Source organism: Oreochromis niloticus, linkage group LG2, assembly GCF_001858045.2.
Source record: "Oreochromis niloticus isolate F11D_XX linkage group LG2, O_niloticus_UMD_NMBU, whole genome shotgun sequence".
NCBI lineage: Eukaryota > Metazoa > Chordata > Actinopteri > Cichliformes > Cichlidae > Oreochromis > Oreochromis niloticus.
The window spans coordinates 19,628,626-19,650,177 of record NC_031966.2 but is presented as its reverse complement, the minus strand read 5'-3'; the positions used below and the strand labels follow the sequence as shown (position 1 = coordinate 19,650,177).

Sequence of the window (21,552 nt, the reverse complement as noted above, 5' to 3'; positions counted from 1 at the left end):
AAAAAAATTAATTTGGTAGAAGTTGTCCCGCTTCGCATGTTCTCCAAATTTTACCCAGTTTTATTTATCCTTCATATTCATATCTACAGCATGTTTACTTAAAAAACTAACGTATAAATCTCCAGGTCTCACCAGAGGCTCATAACTTTTTATTTGAGTTTCATTTCCTCATAAACTCCCCCTCAATACCCACACATTATTAACACACACTGCAGGACTTTTATAGAGCATATTAATCAAAGAAGACATATGGAACAGTGTTTACTGCACCTCTTAACAACACAGTAACAACACAATGAGGTTAACAAAAACACATTTTCTGTAATTTCTTTGCAATGTTCACTCTTGCAGAGTGAAGAACACTTGGCTGGAAAAAAACAACAACAAAAAACAAACAAAAAAACCTGTAAAACAAGTGTGTTTTGCTACTCTTTTAACATTTAATTCTGTAGTGTCTGAGGTGTTTGTTCATTAAAGTGTTTGGGAGCCACAGCTGTGATAATTTAACAGTACTTTATTTTTTGTTTAATAAACAGAAATTAAAAGTTTATTGAGTTTTTTATTGTTAATATTTACATAGTTTTAGTCTTTAAAAAATAGAGGAGTACAAAGTCCAAGTATTCAGTGATTTTGTTCTATTCCAAATCTCTGCAAAGCGATATGGAGAGAGGCATTTTTCTTGACCACTTCAACTTTAAATCTAACATTTGTCATTTCCATCCCTGGAGCTGTTATTTTTTAAAAACACTGATCTGTCATAAAAGACTTGAAGACTCTTCAGCATGTTTGCTGCAGAAATTCAGTAAATAGACTCACACGAATAAGGTCACCCTGATTTTCTCTTCTCTTCTCCACCTCTTACTCTTGTTCTTTAAAACTGTGCAAATGGCTTTACTCCTCCACTTTCCTTCTCCACCCCCTCTCCCTCTGCTACCTTTCCTCCTCTAACAACAGTGAAGGCTGTAAATGTGCATTAAAAAACTAAAGTACGATAGGTTTTAATGCCCATCTGGGATCTGATCTGGTTGGCAGAAGGCACAGGAAGATGCTGCCCTCCATATTTGCTCTGCCAGAGACTGTGTTCTTGGCGGAAAGGCTTGGATCAAGGACTATTTCAGTGAAGTAATTAATAAAGAGTCTTGTCACAACCTGTGAAGGCTTAGTGGCGATATGATTATATGGTACTCACATCCAGTTACACAACTTCTCAAATTTTTACTTTGAGTTTAGTGATATAGTGTTTGAACCGCTCAGTATTTTGTCTACTTTGCTCTTTACCTCTATGTAGTTTGAGGTAGAGTTTACTTAACACTGACCCAAGACCCGATGACCTCATACTAACTTGTAGTAATGTGTAATATAGAATGTGAGATTGCCATTTGCACTTAGTCAACCATGAACTCAGACATTAGTTAGTGCAGTTAGTTATTGGATGACTGCTGCCACTGCTACCCAGAAGGCAAGTGCACTGCATGCCATTATATAATACTATTGGACAACAAGAAATGACAAATTTAGTGGGTTTAAATAATTGATTATGTCAAATACTGATGCTACTTCACAGCTTTTGAATTTTGTAATTATTGTTTTCTCGTCAGATTAAACTGACTGACTACAGGAGATCTATAACTAATATGCTCCAGACAGTGATACTTGGCTTCATGGGCCAACAGCATGGATTCGCTCTTTCTCTTGCACTCAGCTGCAGGTCTCACACTGAGATTACCTCCTGTTATGCAACTCACTAGACGACAGTGCTCTGTTGGCAGCAAGCAATTTCTCATTTTTTTGTGTTGAGCATCTAAGGCCACAAATACCACTGGACCTCTGAAGGACACATTTGTGGCTTTTGCAAACTTTTAAGTGTTTTACTTGCTACTTATTTTTCTCTCCCTTTGCTCTCTGTGCACCACATGGTCCAGTGTGCTTTTGAAGAGCAATTGCCCACTTTAATTAAGTGCATCGATCCATTAACACGAGTGGCATCTTTCTGTTCACCCATTCATAGCTATATCACATGTTTTTTCATCAAAAAGCAACAAATGCTCCGCTTGGAGCCAAGAGCAGTCAAACAGCTGCTACAGACTTCTGCAGCGCTTTAATGAACTTGCCATGTCATTTGAAAGCAGCAACTGTTTGACTTTCTTTTTTAGGCTTAACCACAACTGTTAATGTCAAAGGAGAGGGAGTAATTTTATTATATCACATTCTGAACTGGTTAATAAAACAATAAGGCTGCAATCGGCCACTTCCAGAAAATTAATCAATTACAAGCTTCGCAGGCAGCTTAATGTCATCAAAAATGTAACCAAAATATTTATTTTTAAATTGTTTAAAATCTTGCAGCAAGATTGACTGTCTGTTTTTCCAGAATTAATTATAAAGATTTTATGTATTTTATGTTTTAATATCCACTCTTACCGTGTCAATGCCTTGTTAATCTCTTCAAATCCAAGGGCATTTGGAGGAGATAGTTGACACTGTGCTAATCGTCTTATGCTTAAAAGACAGATGTTTCCTATTAAAATCCTCGTCAGAAGATGAATGCACATCAAAGTATATGCTCTTAAGCACCGGCAAGCCATATAGTGTGATGGACAAGCTACATGTTCTTTCCATCAGTGTAGCATTATTCGTAATGTTCTACAGCGAGCGTGGGGTTGATGTGAAAAGAAAGTATAAATCGTATGTGACTTTGTAGTGGATTTGACATGAGATATATCATAAGCTACTTGGAGTCACTTACCTATCAGGCTTTGTTGATCCTATTACACTTGAACCACCTCCCACAATGTTTCAGTCATCCCACAGTCAAAGGCCTAATGATCAGCAGGCAGTAGTATAGACTCTCGTCAGCTGTTAATTGCGGTGAAATGGATCTTTAACATTAATCTCTCTCAGCATGAGTGCGTGTTTGAACCCAGAAATATTTGAATGCATGGCGGGGAGGGAGACGAAAAATTTTACATGTTCATCTGTGCGTCTATAAATGCTTGTGTGCATACATGCTTACTTTCTCATTTGCAGTAAAATTGTCCTTCATCAACAGTTTATTCTTCTGCTAATGCCATCCATTGACTAAACAAATAAATGGATGTGTGATTTTTTTTTTCCCTGTGTAATATTTGACAAATCTCACAGCATGTCTCTGTGTGTGTGTGTTTTTTTTCATTGAATGCTCTAATGTGCAAGCAAAATAGCACATTAGAGCAAAAGGTGAAAAAAAAGTGTCAAAAAAGGTGAAATTTTATGTAAAAAATGACTCTCATGTTTTTTTAACGTCCAAATATAGAAGTAAAGCTAGATATGGACACTGTCCTGTATAATGTTAATATTTTAGTAGTGTTGTCTCAGTGCCATTTATTACAAAATCATTCACAATAACAGTATCATTGCATTTTGTATGAGTATAGAAAAAGACAAAACACTAAACATTGTCTTTCACTTTAGTCAGTGTTTTTTTTTTTTTTTTTTGGGACTGTGGAATTAAGATTGACCTCTAAAACTGCACTGAACCTGAACTTGGTGTGCTATTATGTATATTATACTGTCTAGCATTACATATACCAATATTTACATTTTTAAATATAAATGATAGTATCTATACTTCTTATTATTAAGGGATCCCTACATTGGAAGTCTGTTATACTGAACCCTATTATTTTCGATGTCACGCTGTTCTGAAATACACCTTTACTTCACCAATTTGCAAGTAGACCAGCAGAACTTGCTAAGACACCTCCACGGGGGTCACAAATTATGTTCTAAGACCACTGATGCAATTTTAGAAGAAGAGAAACAAGTGTTCTGCATGTTCTTACAGCAGTTTCAAAAAGTCTTTTCTTTTTATTAACCTATTAAAGCCACCAAAAGTAACTCAAGTAACTCACTTCAAATGTAGACCTTCTATGTGTGATAAGTCGAATAGTTACTAAAACATTTCCGTAGGTCACATGACAAATGTTAGAAATCCTTTATATCACACAACGTGCTTATTGTACAGGAACATAGTCTCTTGAAGATGTTAATTGACCATTGTGCTTATGGTCAATTAACATGTGCTACTATGTAGTGTTTTGACCACACAGACACACACACACACACACTCACACACTCGATTGGGCTCATACTAGAAGAGTTGGTCAGAAGCGTCTACTCATTATCCTCCTGTGGCCAAGCTTATTGTTTGAGAAAAGACACAATATTTCAACACCTACTCATTTCTAGATGAATAAATAGGACACGATGTCTGCCACCCCTTTGAGGCAGATTCATAGCTTCTATACATGGTACATATTGGTGTAAATGGATTGCTTTTGCTGTGGGAGCATAACTGGAGCTATGGTCATATCATGTTGCATTTGAGTAATTGCTCTGTGGTCCTTTATGGGTCGTGCTTTCTTTCTACTAATGGAATTGGATTCTGACATAAGTTTTAATATACTATAATACTACTGGAGCATGACAAATTATCTGAAAACATACACAATATTTTACATTTCTCCATATGCTAAAGCCACAATTTAAAAGTTTAATTCATCTATAAAATATAACAGCTATTAGACATAATGAAGGCTAAGCAATGCAGAAACCTTGGTTAGGGTTTATTGTAGATACAGAAAGATAAAAAAAATAAAGCTGCAAGTGTTTTTCTGGCTGGTTCAGATTCATATTAATTAGAATTTTCAGTGCACAAGTTATCTATTAGATGAGCTTATGTTATTTAAGACTGTCATACCACTCCATAAAGTTGCTGGTTTTGTAAAAAAAAAAAAAAAAAAAAGAAACAAAAGAAAAAGAGACAAAGAAAAAGTGAGTGTGACAGTTCAGAGGCATGATAGAGCAGGGATAAAAATGCAAGCTCATTCTGCTTTTCAAAGAAAACCTCCAGTTCAACTCGACTTACTTTCTTTGCTGCCTGCAAGGTGACTTACAACCAAAATAAAACTATTCTTTCTTGAGATTGAGGCACGCTGAACCAAAAGCATCCCAGAAGACAATGTGCTAGATTCTGCTTCTTGTAAAACTACATTGAGGCCAAGCTATTTTTGAAACACAAACCTCAGGCTACAGACCCGTTTCTGTGCTTAATTTTGATTCTAATTTAGTGAGTATGCTATTTGTCAAGCACATGATGCATGTCCGTCGCCTTCATGATGGATATAAGCCATGACTTGAGTAACTGGTGCAAATTACCAGTGCACCTATGGAAGTCAAAGCCATTTCTCTAGATCTGACACTACATCAGTTGGTTGTCCTTGAACTTCATTTGAACATGGCAGATGGCATTTTGAGCATGTGAACAATAATATCTGTTCATATTAAGCCTGCTCCTTTGTCCCACAGTAACATAGATAAACCCACATAAGAAAATGAGCACAACATTGTAATTGTGCCTTACTTACTTTATTCTACATACTGTAAATATACAGCACATTTACTCTACTGTTGCACACATGACCTACTGGTAGGGGGTGTTAAATAGATGTTCAACTAACCAAAGGAAGATATATCCTGCACTGCCCTGCACTTTATTTGTAAGTATTTCTCCTTACTGTTAGATTTATTCCTGTCAGAGGGGCAGGAATATCTATTGCAGTTTGCTGAAGGTCCAGTGTGGCAGCACTGGTGTCTATAGATCACGGACTATCACGAACCTGGCTGACATTTCACTCTGTCTGTGAGTGGCTGTCCTGATGGAGAGTGAGGTACCAAGCCTCGCTGTATCATCCATCATGCTTCCTTCATTCCCAAATATGCGTTCTTCATCAAGGCCGGGGAGAGGATGAAAGCTGTAAAACATAGTGCCTACCCCCTCCTTTGCAGTCGTCCTCTTAGCCCCACCGTCACTCTTTTTTATTACCTCTAATGAGCCAACAGTTAGCTGGCTCATTAATAATTGCTGGCTGTAATTAGACATTTGTTGTAGTTCTCGAGAGTCTTTTCTCCCTGTCTTTTACACCCGTTCCCATTTTCTACATCAGCAGTGACCTCAGAAAGGTATATTTAGTAAAAATGATATAAAGCATTAAATATGTAGTGAGTGGTTTGCAGCTTAACTCTATCGAGCTTTGGAGTAATTATAATAATGGCGAAAGAGCCTATGTTTCGTTTTCTTGTGAAGAATACAAAGCAAACATGGAACAGGGAGGACATCGGTTGTTTTAATAGGGTAGTTTAGATTTTGACCATTACTATGTGCAGTTCAAAGGAATTAGGTATTACCTTACCTTAGCTGAATGACAATTGATCAAATGCAGTAGCTGAACTCTTTGTCTCAGGAATAAAGTATGGGGTTAAATTCCAGTAATCAAACTTCAGCATTTGGACGTGGAAGTTAATTGAGCCCCTATGCAGCTGTACAAAACAAAAATAGTACTAAAACAACATACAAAATGCTAAAACTGGGAAAATTTATGTGTATGCGCACTTTGAATTTGATGTGGGAAACAAGTTTTTAAAAAGATGAGATGGGGTAAAAAAAAAAACTGGTGTCACCACTTTCCCCTTAATTAAACTGGCATGTTACTATGACTGAACACATTCGATACTCCGACGGAGTTCCTGTGGCCTCAGCATTGAGCTGCTGAAATGTATACAGTATACTTAGAGAGGGAATTTTGTCTGTCATTACGATTTGAATTCAGTTTGAATCAATGCACTTTTTGGATTCCCCCATCAGCTGACACAGAGGTCACCCAGCTGACTGACCTACGGCAAATAGCGATTGATAATAAATGGGTAACCTGGACCACCCTCTCCACCACTTTGCTGAACAGTCAGTGGAACACTTTGTCTAACATCCACTCTTCTGCCAAAGGAAGAGAAACAGAAAACCTTTCCTTCCAATAATATCCAAAGTTTTTATAGAACATATTTCTTATAAGATTTCTTAGTATAAACTGCAAAGAAGCTAAAGATTTTGCACCTACAACCCATACTATAATTAAAGATTCAAACAGTCTGGTACACAAGGGACACATTCAAACCCCATGACTAATCTCTGGGCCCTCTGGTGGTATTGCATTAACAACAAATGCAATTCTATATTTGAAATCACTTCTTAGGTATACTTGGAAGAATCACACCAAACACAGTTTATTGCTGCATCCACAAATGAAAACTGACCCGTGGTTCAAAAATGAAAAAAAAAAAAAGAGAAGAAATTGTTTGAGTAAATTTGTGTAAAGAAAAGAGGGACCATCTGGTTTATTATCAGCATGAATTACAAGCCATGATTTGTTATGGTGATATTAGCTCATACGGCATGGTTAGGTTCTACATGTGTGAAAAGACTGTTAATGCTGAAGAATCTATACTGATTGTAAAATATCATATTTAAACATACGTTTCAATGAAGAGTTGCTTATATAGTGAAAGTGTGTGTGTGCTAAACTGTCAAAGATTAAATGTTTAGCACATTTTAAATAGGAAACAATACGAATTGCCACCTTAAAAATTAAGAGCTGGAACACTATTATCTTGTAGCAAGATTTAAGAAAACATATTAAGACTTTAAACATACAGAAAACTGCTAAAAGTAAGAGTGAATATTTGAATATTCTCTTGACTGACTCCTTTTTGGCATTGTTTTGTCTTGCTACTTGAATCACTCTGAGCTACTTATTTATATGAAAAGTTATATATAAATATATTTTTTGCTGAGTTGAACTACTGGAGAAAGGTTATCTGAGAGCATCAAAGAGGAGCAAACATGCTGCTGAGTTGTGCAGGACACAATTTATGTGATAACTGATTGTTCCAGGTGTGGAAAATTGAATATATGCTCTGCATGTCTATCTATTAAATATGTGAGGAGACACATACTGTGCCAAGCAAGGGCCGTCCTGTACTAACTTTACAGTTTATGGTCATTTTTTAGGACTCTGGTCTTGCTAAAAGGTTGTTATTTAGTCTAGTAAGCTGGCCTTGAATTATTTCCCACCTGATTTCTCACACCTGCAGTGTTTTTTCCACTATGATTGGAGTCTGGGTGTAACTATTATCAAGTCATAATTCCTATATTACAATTATACAATATATATATATAATTTTAATAATAACAATTATAATTATTAACATTTACAACAACAACAATCTTAATCATAGTCATAATGTTGCCTAAGTTGGATTTTTGAACTATAATCACACACTGAGTGCCATTTGCTGATAGACATATTGCTCCTATACAGAGCCCACTGTTTCCATCCATCCCTACCATAATCAACAGTTCAGAAAGGTCAAACAATTTATGAGTACATTAATAAAAATACAGCACTCTGAAAACAAAACATTTCAGTGACTAAAAGTGAAGATGCTTTAGGACATTTAAAAAAAATCTAGCTTATATTTAGCTTTTCTTTTCCAAGTGACTTCATACAAAGTATAAAAATATGAGTTAAAAGAATGAGTGAGTGAGAATGAACTCAAATTAATATTTTATGGAACCACCCATGATCTTTAAAGTAGTAAAGTCCATGTACACCTGCATAGTTTTTACTTGGAAGGTTGGTTGTTCTTCAGTATCATAAAGAACTTGTAACTGCTTTCTTTGGATTTAAGGGCATCGGGTGCCTCGTGTTGATTCTTGTAACCACAGACGTCTATGACGTTCAGGGCTCTGACTCATTTTCCTTTTTTAGTCTAGCTATATGTTTGGGATTGTTGATTTGTTGCTGGTGTGCAGCACATAGACTAGACGAAGAACATTTCATCTCTACAACACAGCGTGCAGTAACTTATAGGTCATCCTGAAGACTAGTTGAAAACATTAAGTAGGGCCATGTGCTGCTTATATACTTTGCCATGCTGTATTTTTATTTAAATCTTAGAGTTTTTTTTTTTTTTAAATCTTAGAGTTTAGAAGTCACAATCGATTGCAGACTGCTCTGTCAGGATTTCCTCCATATGGTTACAACATATCAAGGTCAATAAATGACAGGTATAATATTAAACAGTAAAAACAAGACTACAGGATGTTTTTAAGATGTGTGTGTGTGTGTGTGTGTGTGTGCGCGCGCGTGTACCTCGACATAGTAGGTGTAAAAGTACAGCACATCAAGATCAATGTGTGCTGAGGGTCTGTGTACGTGTTTGTGCATCTGAGTTTGTATTTATCGATTCATGGATTAGCCCTCTGGATGAGACTGACTGAAGTTTACATGCAATACAAGAAGATTTAATATCAGATCATCAGTTGAATGTGAGGGAAAATGAGTCATGAGTTATATGTAAAACCTTGGAATTATTCATAATGTCATTTTTCTGCAAAACTGAAAATGGAAGATAATTATGTTGGTCACACATGTCATAGATGAACAGGGTATTACTCATATTTGTGGTTCAATGGAGGCAGATGATTAATGGCCTTCTCTTTTGTCATTTTCATTTAGTAATAAGTGTGTCAGAGAGAGGCATGACACTGAAATCCATTAGGATAAAAAGATACAATTTATTTGGACTGGTTTGCTTGTAGCTAATCCATCAACAGAGAGAAAATAGGTCAATGATTAAAGCCCATGCATTGTGCATGAAAGAGGACGGATGCATTAGGTCCAGTCCAGACAGAATCAGAAACACAAGGATCCTCACAAGACCCCAGAAATCTTATAGAGACGTGCAGAGTCAAGTTATAAAAACTCTCCTTAATGTCACTTGTCCCAAGCATGATTTCATGAAAGCAAATGTGGCCACCCAGTGTGATCTGGAGGGCTGTGCATGGTCTTGCATTTGCTTGCCTACTCAAAATAAATGGAGTGGATATGTTGTCAGAAAGGGGCCTTAAGATTCTGGGATGCTTGCTTGATATATACTGTAGCAGACTGCACGCTTGCCTGCTTTGGCTTGCCCACTACTTAATATTCTTCTGCCAACCCTGCAATCACCTCATTTAAGTGCTGATCCAGTGCCTGCTAAAAACCTGCCATAACACTGAGTTTGAACATTGAATCGTCCTTGGTCACCTTATCTTTTCTTTGTGTTATTTTAACACTTTTCCTTTTCAGAGACTAAGGATATATATAACACAACCCCTGTTGTTGTTTATTTGTCTGTCTCTTTGAGTTATTTTTGTGATCTCAGTATTCTTTATCTGAGCCTGTCTATTTCTTTCTTATTCTCTTTTATCCTCCTGTACTCTCTCTCCCTGCTCTGTCTGTCAGTATGCATTTTAGTACTGTTATTTAATGCTGTTGCTGTTGCTAATGCCTTTTTATTTGCTTGTGTTTTTGCTGTTGTTGTTGTTTTCTTTTGTTTTTATGTGGTTTCTAACCCCAGTTCATTCTGTTATGGCACACCGCAGTCCAGGATGACGCTGCCCCAGGTACCCAGGAGTACATTATGTTACGGCAGGATTCCATCCACTCTGCGGATATAAGGAGTAAAGGGTCCCCCTTTCGTGCTAAGTGTCACGAAATCTTCTGCTGCCCACTGAAGCAAGTCGTCCACAAAGAGAGCGCAGAACCCGAAGGTTTGTTTGCACCCCTCCTTGTTTTGATTTGCTGATGCTCCTCACTTCCTTTGGCCACTCTCATCTCACCCCCTCTTCATATTCTGTCCCTCCAAACAAAGTTTTTTTTAAAAATTTCTGTCCCATTTTTAGAGAGCATCTGGTGCGCTTCTGCATGTGTGTGTTTGTGCACGAAGGCGTGCGTGCAAGTGTGAGTGTTGGGCATATTAGACGACCCAGTGCTGAGGGGATATTTGCTAGCAGAGAACTTGTAGGACGGCATCTCTCCCTGGGCCTCGTCCAGTTCAGTGCGTGTTTGTGTGAGCCTATGTGTGTCTGCCTGCATACCCGTTATGTTGGACTGAAGAGCATAGCATCTGTAGCTCCTGTCCACCCCTCCCTACCCCAAACCACTAACTTGGTCATTGCCACCCTGAGGCGCATGCACAGACCAAAACAAAGTGCAAAAAGAAAAGGGGTTATAGATGGAGGCAGCTGCTGCCCTAATGAGTTCAATGACTAGGCGATTTCAGTATGTGCTTCCACTTAAACTGGCCCAATAAAGCAAAACAAAAAAGACAAAACAAGGCTGTGATGATTATGTTTCATACCCATGACTAAAGAGTGATCTACTCATCCACAGACTGTCAAGTCAGCAAACCCCACCTCCCTCGCCTTCCTTCCCGTGTTTCCTATGCTTCTGCCTGTGGTTCAGTGGTCTTGGTTGCTGCAGCCTACCTAACCATTGCTTCCTTCCTTCTCTCCCTGCCTAACATTATTTTATTTTACATTTCCTCCATGTTTCATTTTCCTGCTTCAATACTTGCTGTATGCAGCTATGAGGAGAAAATATACCTGCATATAGTACAAGTGCGCAGAATTCGTTAAGAGAAGTCCATGTATAAGAAAAATAAAAAACAAAATAAAGCAAAACAAGACCTTTCTGCTCCAAGCATGCTACTGCACCTTGCTCTGTCTGGCATTCAGGTTCTTTGGCTACCTCATTTATCATTTAACCTTCTGTATGGTGTTACGATTGTAGAAATTGCTTTCCTTTACAGACATCGTGATCGGTAAGAGATGAACTCTCTCACACATGTTTTCTACAGTGTGCCGGTCTATATTCTGCTGTATTTAAATGTCATGTTTGGCACAGAGTTTCTGGACCTGTCATATTAGTTGACCTGTTGATAACGTTCTCTTTACTCGCCGAAGGACTTGCGCACACGTTCTTATCCTTGTGAGGAAAGAAAGTGAGGGTGAGAGAGATAAAGTAGTGGTATACTAACAGAGGTCTGGCTGGAGAATTACAGATGTATTATTCAGTTTGTCTGCAGCTCCAGTTGGACGTGACTGAATTTACAAAGGAAGGAGGGGAGACTACAGCTCTTACGTAAGCTGTTCATGAGGACGTCATTAATGCTGATGCATGATGTGAATGGAAACCGTGTTATTAAACTGTTCTGTGGAACAGGCTGTGTAGACAGATACACAGATTATAAACAACATGTAATTGTCTCCTGATAATCTTTGCAAAAGCACAAACCCCCCACATTAAGAAACAAAACACAAATATTTTATATTTTTTGGTAGAATGGCAACAAATTAGCTTTTACATTTATTGAAAAGGCGGCATTTAATGTAAGTTTATGCGTTGTGAGAAATCTGAGCAAGAAAGTCAGTCCCGTCACACTGTTACCATGGCAACAACATTTCAACTGCTTTGTGTTGCTTATTAATGATTTTCATGGACTCTAGCTTCTAGAATACTTAACTCTGTGTCTAACAGACTTTGTAAGTCACAGTGGACTGCAGCCCAGGCTGTTGCAGTTTGTTACATTTTTCTCTCTATGGTTAAACTACATCAGTGACAGTAAATAAAAACTATCACAATAAGTAGTAAAAACAAGACTTCTTTTGTGCCAGCAGGAGTAGATGTGCTATTGTTGAACTGTGGACAGTGACACTTGCTTTGAAGAAGTATGAACAGCGAGGTCCATTAAGACCTAGGCTTTAAGAAAGGCAATCCAATTCCTCTGATGCATATCCCAGAACTACACTGAAGTGGCTGAAGTGGGACCAGTATATTAGCTTTACACGTCCAGAGACATGCTTGACATCCTCAGGCCTATGTGTGTCACCTGCTGGCAAAGAGTTTGTTCTCTGTATTATCCGAACTCTCCTTGACTCAGTCTGTGTAACCATCTTTTTCTCTTTATTCTCAAATCATTGTTTTCTGCTTCTGTTTTTCTCTTTAGCTCTGTTCTGTGTCTCCACAGTAGAAACAAAAGATGGTGCCTGAGGAGCAGATCTGTGTAAATATCCATCCATAATTCAAAGTACTGCAAGACTTTGTCTTTATAGTTTGAGGCCATATGATATATACACAGACAGACAACTTTCTAAGGCAATCTGGGAAGTAAAGTGCTTAAATCATATATATATAGCATTTGCGTGTGATATACTTAATAAGCCATAGAAGTATTTCCAGCTGAATTATGCTTTCCTGTCCATTTCAGACAAAAGATGTTCTTTCACATTGGCTGACTTTAGATTGCAGGAGTTTTAAAATGCTAACTGACGTAGAAATGTGACTGTGTTGCAGAAAGAAATGTCACATGCTGTCACTTTTGAGATGCCCATTTCACAAACTTGTCTCATCATATGTATCCCTGTCTCTTGTTCTCTTTTTCTGTCTCTCACAGACAGACATTTTAGGTGTCACACACATTCACATTCAAATGCACATGAGGAACTTGAATAAGTTATGGTATAGATGAATAATGCTTTTAAATTGTGGCTATTGGGAGAGTCCTTCTAAATCATTTTTTAGACGAAGTTATGATGGACAATACTCACAGTCCTTGTTCTCTGGAAAAGCTTAGTCATTGTCACCTTATAGACAACTTTTAGCCGAAGAATTACATAAGAAAACTTTATTTTTCTAGGATTTTCTCTTTGTGTTTGTGCAAATTGTTTCTTTTTTAATTATAATGGGCACAGAGTCACCGAAAAAATAACCTTACACAGAAAGCAAGGCTGCCACTGGTGCCATTCTGTAAAAGCTGTAGCCATGCTGGATACAGAGAGTAACTGCCTCTTTGTACTCACAGATTTCCATCCCGTTAGGCCTTTTATTTTCATTCTTTTCACAACAGCTTGATATCTTGAACCAATCACAGCTGTCGCTGAACTTGTAATGCTGACACATTGGGAACCAGGACCTGTGCAACATTTATGCTACTACCTAATGTGTTTCTACTGTACTGACAAATATTTAATCTGCTGCCAAGGAAATGAAAACAGAAATGCCAGAGGAGTAAGTAGTAGCACCATTTATTTCCCACTTATGCATGATGGTGAATCACCACAAAGTTGCAATTACATTTCAGGGGGTTACTTTTGCTGCTGATAATAGCACAGTCTGTTGGGGGATCCCACTGAGGCCTGCACATTACTGCAGTATCAACGAGACCAAACATACAACCATTGGATGCACTCATTCCACAGTAGCAGCTTGTCAAATTTTCTCTCTGTCCTTTGCAGTCTGTCTTTCCGCATAAAGGCAATAATTCCAAGTTGATGCATAAATAGACTTTGCATGAATAAATCATGTGTATGATAATGTGATTTGGTACCTGGAGAGCGCAGGGTAGCAGAAAAGCATCAGTGTCATATCAGCACTGCATGCTCTTCTGCGTTTACCTAACCTCTCTGATCGTATGTAAGAGGAGAAATGTGTATTTTGAATTTTATGAAAGTCGTACCGCGTGCTTTTAGTCCTATGTGTCTCTTATGTGCTTTTAGCCTTACCCAGATGTAAGTACACCTGCTATACAAACTTCAATTTCTTAGTCATTTTGATCAGAGAATAAAAAGAATGCAAATTAAAGCCACTCAAGAGTTGTTATGCAAAGGAGGCCTCCTACTGGTAGGACATGCCTGAAACACATTTAGTAAGATGCTCCAACCACCTTAATTTGCTCGTTTTGATGTGGAAGAGCAGTGGCTCTACTCTAAACCTCACCCGAATGACCGAGCTCCTTGCCCTCTCTGTAATGGGGCCTAATAGGGTCTGGTTGTGTCATGAACTAAATATGACATCACCATAGCCCCATCATGAATTATAATGGTATCGAGGGTACACCAGAGTTGTTACAGTGTTCTCCCAAATGATAGGCAATAGGACCAAACCTCTACATCAGCACTGGTACACCAATAAAAGAAGTGAAAGGAGGAAAGAAGGAAACAAACACATCATGGAGTGAAGATTTCTCCTCTTCATCTTATCTTTTCTACTTGCAGTAGGATTTCCCTCTGTATAATCTGAACATTTATGAGATTCTGCATTGATATTATTAGAATTTTATTTTTAAAAACTTACACGATTGTGGTCACCAAGCTAGCTGTGTCATATGCACAACGTTACAGAAATTGAGAGGTTCATGACCAGCCGAAATGACGCCTAAGCAGAGCTTGCACCTGCATATGTGATGTCACTTTTGGCATATGCCACCGTAACGGTGGGTATAATGGGCCCTCATGAGAGAGTCAAGCCACCCACTTCATGCCTTGTGTTGCACGCAAACAGTGATATCATCACAGTTGTGTGGAATTTATGCTAGCACTGAGGGTATGAGTCCTCGCTGCAGTATTCTCTTTAACTCAATTTCCCTCTGGGATTAATAATGTTTCTCTGAGTATTGCCACTTACAGAGGTGGCAAAAGTACAGACTTTCTTTTCTTAACTAGAAGTACAGATACTATTGTTAACATATAATCCAGTAATAGAGGAAACTTCTTTACTCCAGTGAAAAAGTACCAGCTCTGAAATGTACTCAAAGTAAGAAAGAAAAAAGTAGCTCCTACTAACCATTTTTGTACAAAGGTACCTGAACCTTGTGCTATATTAATGTAATAATAAAATATTATTAGTGTATGAGAATACAAATATTATTCTAATCTAAATTCGGATTCTAATCTGTTTTGTAGGTCACATGCAGTAAAAGATAATTAATAAAACAAAACTATTTTCTTTTGCCTCCACACCTAAACAGTAAAATGAGAACAGCCAGGGTTTCAGCAGATTGGGGGAATGCTAAGATCTGTATAGTGGCTCAGCATAGGGAAAAGAATTACAATTCACAGTCATTTCTAATGTGAGCCTCAGTAGGTTTTCTTAGTGCACAGGCTGTGATCAGCTGCTCTTTGTGGATTTACACAACTGAATTTAACAAGATGTACACAGATATTTCACTGCCATCATGGCTGATTTTCATCCTCTACACTGACAGTATGCTCTTTATACTATCTTTATACTAGACCATATGCAGTTATATAACCTAAATGTGCCTCTGAGCACCACAGCCACTGTATACCAATCACACAGTGCTTTAAAGCAAGCAAACCTGTTTATTCTGCACAAATCTAACCAGAATTTTCATGCAACATTTAAAAAACACAAAGTTAGTATACTTAGTTTGTTTTGCAGGATGTCTCACAAAATGAAAATACATAATATATTACACCACATCATATATAGATCCAATATCTGAGCAAAATGATGACATTACATGCAAGCTTTAAATTTGCAGTTTATCAAGTGTCCCTGAGCGATCCTTACCTTTAAATAAAACCTCTCTTCTTCCTCTCCTGTCCCGTCTGTCTTCCAGCATCTTTCTTCATCTCTGAGTGAAGTTCTCTTTCTTTTCTCTCCCTATAAAATACAGTAGCTGGACCTTTAGCTAGCAACACACTGTGTGACAAACTGCACAGACAGTTTGTGTGTTTGCTGATGTTTGTTGAGCTGATAGAAATGTTGAATATAAAATTACCTGACACTTGAAAAAACGTTGCTGCCTTGATACTTCCTCTCCTTCTGCAGAGCTAGCTAGATGCTAAAGTACCGCAAACACATCTTACGGGCACCTGCACTCTTTCCTGCCCACTTTAACTTCCGGGTATAACACTATAAATGATGCTGTTCAACCAAAAGCAATGAGCCTTTTTTGAAAATGTAAGGAGTAGAAAGTACAGATATTTTTTTTAAAGTGTAGGAAGTAAAAGTAAAAAGTTGCTATAAAAAATATGATCAAGTAAAATACAGATACTTAAAAATTCTACTAAGTACAGTAGTACTTCCCATTTTGGACAAAACCTCCACATCACCTGTGGTATACGAGGAGAAGTCAAAACCAAAGTTTGTGTCCTTTCAATGTCAGTTAAAGGGCTTCAGTGTCACCTAAATATAATAGCTAAACTTTATAGTAAGAGAAAATTTGTGCCTTAGAATAATTTTCTACTTTTTCCAGGACAAATGCAATTACTTTTCTCTTTGCAAATATCTGATGAATATTTCTCACTGTGTAAGTCTGATAAAACTTTTAGTCTACGTGGATAAAATAGTTACATTTGTCTGTCTATGAATCGAGGGAGGTGTCATTGGGGTTTCAACCACATATGCTGGTACAGATTGACCGGTAAATTAACAGCCTACGTTTCACACTCAGCCCTATCTTCACCACAGCAGACTGGTACAGTGATGCCACACCAATCCACATGTGACCCTCAAACAAGAACAAGACCCAGAGATACTTAAATTCCACCATTTGGGGCAGCAACTCATCCCTAACCCATAGTTGGTGCTCCACACTTTTTTTTGGCCGAGAACCATGGCCTTAGACTTGAATCTTACAGACATACAAACCTAGAAATAAAAGTATCACATTTATCTGTTTACTCTCCACATGGGTTTCAAAGTCATATACATAAAAATAGTACATATGTTCATGGAAATGTTTCTCTGATTTTGGCAGAAATATTAATGTAGCATTAGTTTCTGACACCTTCGAAGCTTAAGATGAAAGCATAAACAATCAGCAGGAGCGGGTGTTCATTGCAACATTAACAAGAAATTACTCAGGAGACCAATGCAGAAAAGTCAAGTTGCCAGGCTTATTACATTCCATCATTGTCTATTTAATTAACATTTCTCTCTCCCCTGCACGCCTCAGTTTCTCTCCTCATGGCAATATCCACACAGAGTGAAATAATACAGCAAATGACCGGGGCCATTCTGTTTAGAGATACAGTAAATTGCTTTGACATGAGTGGATATACAGTTCAGTACACAGTTTAAATATACATCATGTCATTGTAGTTAATCAGAATTTGTGCTGTGCATGCAACGTGAGGAGATGCATGTCAACCACAACCTCCCTTACAAACAGAAGCTCTATTAGATAAATTAGAATCGTCTAAGGCTAGATTTACATCAAACAGAGTATGTGATAAGTGTAGGGCACACATCAGATCAAACATTTTACATTATGTGTAGCCTGTCAACAAAGCTGCTCCCTGTTGATTGCAGAAAATTCCAACAGAGACTAGAAGAAAAAGTGGATAAGAGCAACATACTTTTGTGAGTAAAGGCTTTATTTTAGTCAATATATGATTTTTTTTCATATTGTATAAATTAAAGCTAGGTTTGGCAAATAACAGATGCTAAATCGTAATTAATTGGCAAATACTAGTTGTTTATTTCATGCAGTCCAAGGACAGCAGAAATGGCCTGTTTTAATTTCTCACGTCTGTTTTATTGCCCAGCCCACATTAGTCGGTCTAATGAAGTCAGTAGTTCCCATCACTGCCTGACTTCTTCACCCAGCTTGACACTAAAATCCCAGCTTATGTGATTAATGGACTTTGTTTTATTCACTAAAGTTCATGTTTAACTACAATCTGAGTCTAAACCGTACACTAACAATCACTAGAGGAGTCACGTTAAAGTAACTGTGACACAAGCAGTGTGTACATCTTTCTCAGAGTAAACAAGCATTAAGCTATTTAATGGGGGCAATGAGGCACGCTGCTGAGTCAGCACCACATTAATGAGGAGCGAGCAAATTGGCTTCTGACAGCTGCCAGGATGGAGATTACAGATATACACAAATTAGTGTCACTTATTGGAGAGAAGGAGAAGATGTTCAGTGGATGTAATATATTAACAGTTCAAAAACACTGCATCCTGTTTTTAAGTAGTATAACACGCTGCTTCTGTGATGCTGCTGTGACCTTATCTACAGCTACAACTGAAAAACTATGCCTATGTACGACACAGGTTCATTCTCTTCCTCCAAATTCTTGTATTGATCAAGGGCGTAGATTTGGCATGGACGGAAGGGACATGTCCCCACCAATATACAGCAATTATTGAATTGTCCCCACCAATAATTTGATCTCTTCGAGTAAAAAAACCCAATCCCGATAGAAAGAAAAAAACGATCTGTCAACATCTCATTCACCCAGCGGTGCAGAAAGAGTTAAAGTACGTTCTCTACTGGAGTCCTACCTCATGTGACAAATATGGCCAGTGTGATTGGCTGTGCCTTTCAGGGAGCTCTGTTTAGTTTTAGCAGCGGCAAGCCTGCGCTGCGAGGACCTGCAAGGAGGAGAGGAGGATGGCAGCAAAAAGGAAGAACCTGGATATAAGAAAGTATTTTTCAAAGAAACCTGTAAGTCACTTAAAGTCAAGTTAACTCATAAAATGTGTCCGTCATAATAACGTTACAGGCTATGCTAGGCTTTGGCCCACATCAGTCTAAAATTGTATGTAACCATGAATAACGTGTTTTGGAAACTAACTGCACAACAGGCAGCACTATTAGTTATCTCAGTCTCAGAGTAGCATTTCTAATTTTGATTGAAACTGTCAGAGAAAACAGCAGCCTCGGGCAAGCCAGGATATTAGTTTACAGAGGCTGTTAAAATTATATGTCTAACGTTAAAATGTTGGTGACACAATAATTTCATTGTAATGGTACTGATATTTTCATAGGGTTAATTTTTGAGACAAAATATCATGAGGTAGTCATGATTTTGCAAATAGTCCACCTTGGAGTGCAGTTTGCACAAATTGTTTTAAAAATCACCCTACAGACATTACTGCTGAGTCAAGATCTGCACACATTTACAGAAACACTGAAGCAGCTACCCATTTTATTCTTATTGTCATGTATGTCCTATTTGTCAGGTGACAGAAGAACCAACACAAAGCTCAGAGAGTAATGGTGATACAAGATCACAGGTGAAATTGGATGATGACTCGGTGGTTCATGACTGTATTTGAAGCACATGTGTGACTGCATGTATTTGGAATGTCTCACTGTTATTTATCAGGTGACAGAGGCAGCTCTGCCATGTTGTAGCTCGGACAGAGGTGAAGAGGCAAGCTCACAGGTGACTGACTGATGATTTGGTGCTATAGATTAACAAGAGGAGAAGGCGTGTGTTTGGCTCCTTCACATACTGGAAATTGAGTTGTTGTGTGGGGCACCAGTAGTCCATGTCTGTTGCTGTAACAGTAGGTCATGTTTAGAATAAAAAATCCCAGCTCACTGATTTGATAGGGGCAATAGTGTGCCTAAAATGTTGCATAATTTTGCTGAGAGATCTTTTACTTTGTGGTAATCTTAGATGAGTAGTTTTATGGACAAAAACCACCAGGTCATTCAGTGTTCCCTTAGTAATAATGTATAAGAGATGTTGGTGTACTATAACTGTTAAGTCATTATGCAAATGTACTGTTTATAAGATTGGGGAAACCTGCAGTCAGCTGAGACTGAAGAAGTCACTTGGATGAGTGACGAAACGTTTCTCCCACAAAACGCTATGTCCAGATGAACAGAATCAGCTTTTGGAAAATTAATTACCTGGATGATTGAGCATGCATCAAGATGATATAACTGAAGTAATGTTGTTAAGTCCTTAAAGTCATATTCTTTTATTGTCATGATTGTATTTGAAACTATTTTTATTTTTGTATGATACCTGAGTTATATGGAATATGGCTGAAGTAAACTAAAGCCTAAAATACTTAGTCATTTGTTTAATAGTAATTTAACATTTTAGTTTTTAGATTATGAGAAAATAAGCTATAATAGTTTGAGAGCCATGCATCTTTGAAAGCTTTGTTGTTATTGATAGCTGCTGAGACTAAATTTAAATCCTACATTGGAATCTGAAGCAAAATACTCTAGTGGACGATACATATATTCTAAATGGAGCCTGGATGGAAACTGTGGGGTTTTTTTGGGTTTTTTTTGCTTTTACAGTTTTTCTCCCACTACATTATAACCTCAAACAATCCCAGTCAAAATCAATACACTGCACACTATACTGTATTTGGTCCTCTGCCAGCACTGCAGCATGCCACTGCTAGTTATTCAACAGCTTGTTCCCCTTGCCAAGTCATAACACAGGCATTCACTGGTACAGACTGCCAAACCGTCCTTATTGTGTCCATTTTTTCTTTTGTGTTTACTCTTAGAGGTAAAACAAAAGTTAAATTACCCGTATCCTCCTGTATGTGAGACAAAAGATGGAAACCTTGTGTTTAAACCTTTTCCTTTTACCTACAGTTGTAGCTTTTTTCTTTTTTCTTTTTGCACCCACAGTGTAACAAATTCAATCATTTTCTGTGGTGTTATTTAGCCCTCATTTAGTCTGGCTTCAGCAAGTTTTTCTACATTCTATTATTGGTATGTAGAAATTATATACAGTAAATTATAAACATTAGCTGTAGTTTTATATATAGTTACTGTTGTAACTGCAGAGCAAAAACAAATTATACTCATAACATGAGTACATTAGTACTACAATCGCAACTTAATTCACATCTGCACCATGATCGCTTCACAGGGATAAGAAGAGAAAGCGGATGTGTTGAGGGTGAACCCACGCTGTGGGATGTCATTATGTTCTTGGTAATAGAGCATATCCCCATGCCATCACTAGAAAGAATGCCAGGCTGCAGTACTCATCTGACAGTAACATGCATTAATCTGCCTTCAGATTTAATTGCTCATTAACCGAAGGAGCCAGATTGTCCAGAATGTTCCAGCCCCTTTTAACCTTTGGTTTCAATTGTCTGATGACCAAATGTGCTTTTTTAAGCATGTTAGTTAATATTATGTTTATATGCTTAAAAATAAGCACTGATATAGGTGTTTTAAAGGTCTAGTATTAGACAGGTTCAATTGCTGAGTTCAGACACTCAACTGAATACTGAATAACAACTAAATAAACTGAGGTTAGATGCTTTTTCT

At 37.7% G+C, this 21,552-nt stretch overlaps 1 protein-coding gene across 4 annotated transcripts in view; it reads left to right on the top strand.

Annotated features, from left to right (window-relative positions):
- The window catches only part of fgf13a (fibroblast growth factor 13a), a 92,197-nt gene that overhangs the window by 32,132 nt on the left and 38,513 nt on the right, over window positions 1-21,552 (top strand). For 3 of the 4 annotated variants that reach the window (XM_005467449.4, XM_005467450.4, XM_005467448.4), the window contains exon 3: window positions 10,301-10,468. The exons of the other annotated variant lie outside the window; for it this stretch is intronic. In XM_005467449.4, the coding sequence (XP_005467506.1) occupies window positions 10,301-10,468 (168 nt within the window). The remainder of the gene's footprint in view (window positions 1-10,300; window positions 10,469-21,552) is intronic. 4 annotated transcript variants of the gene reach the window in all.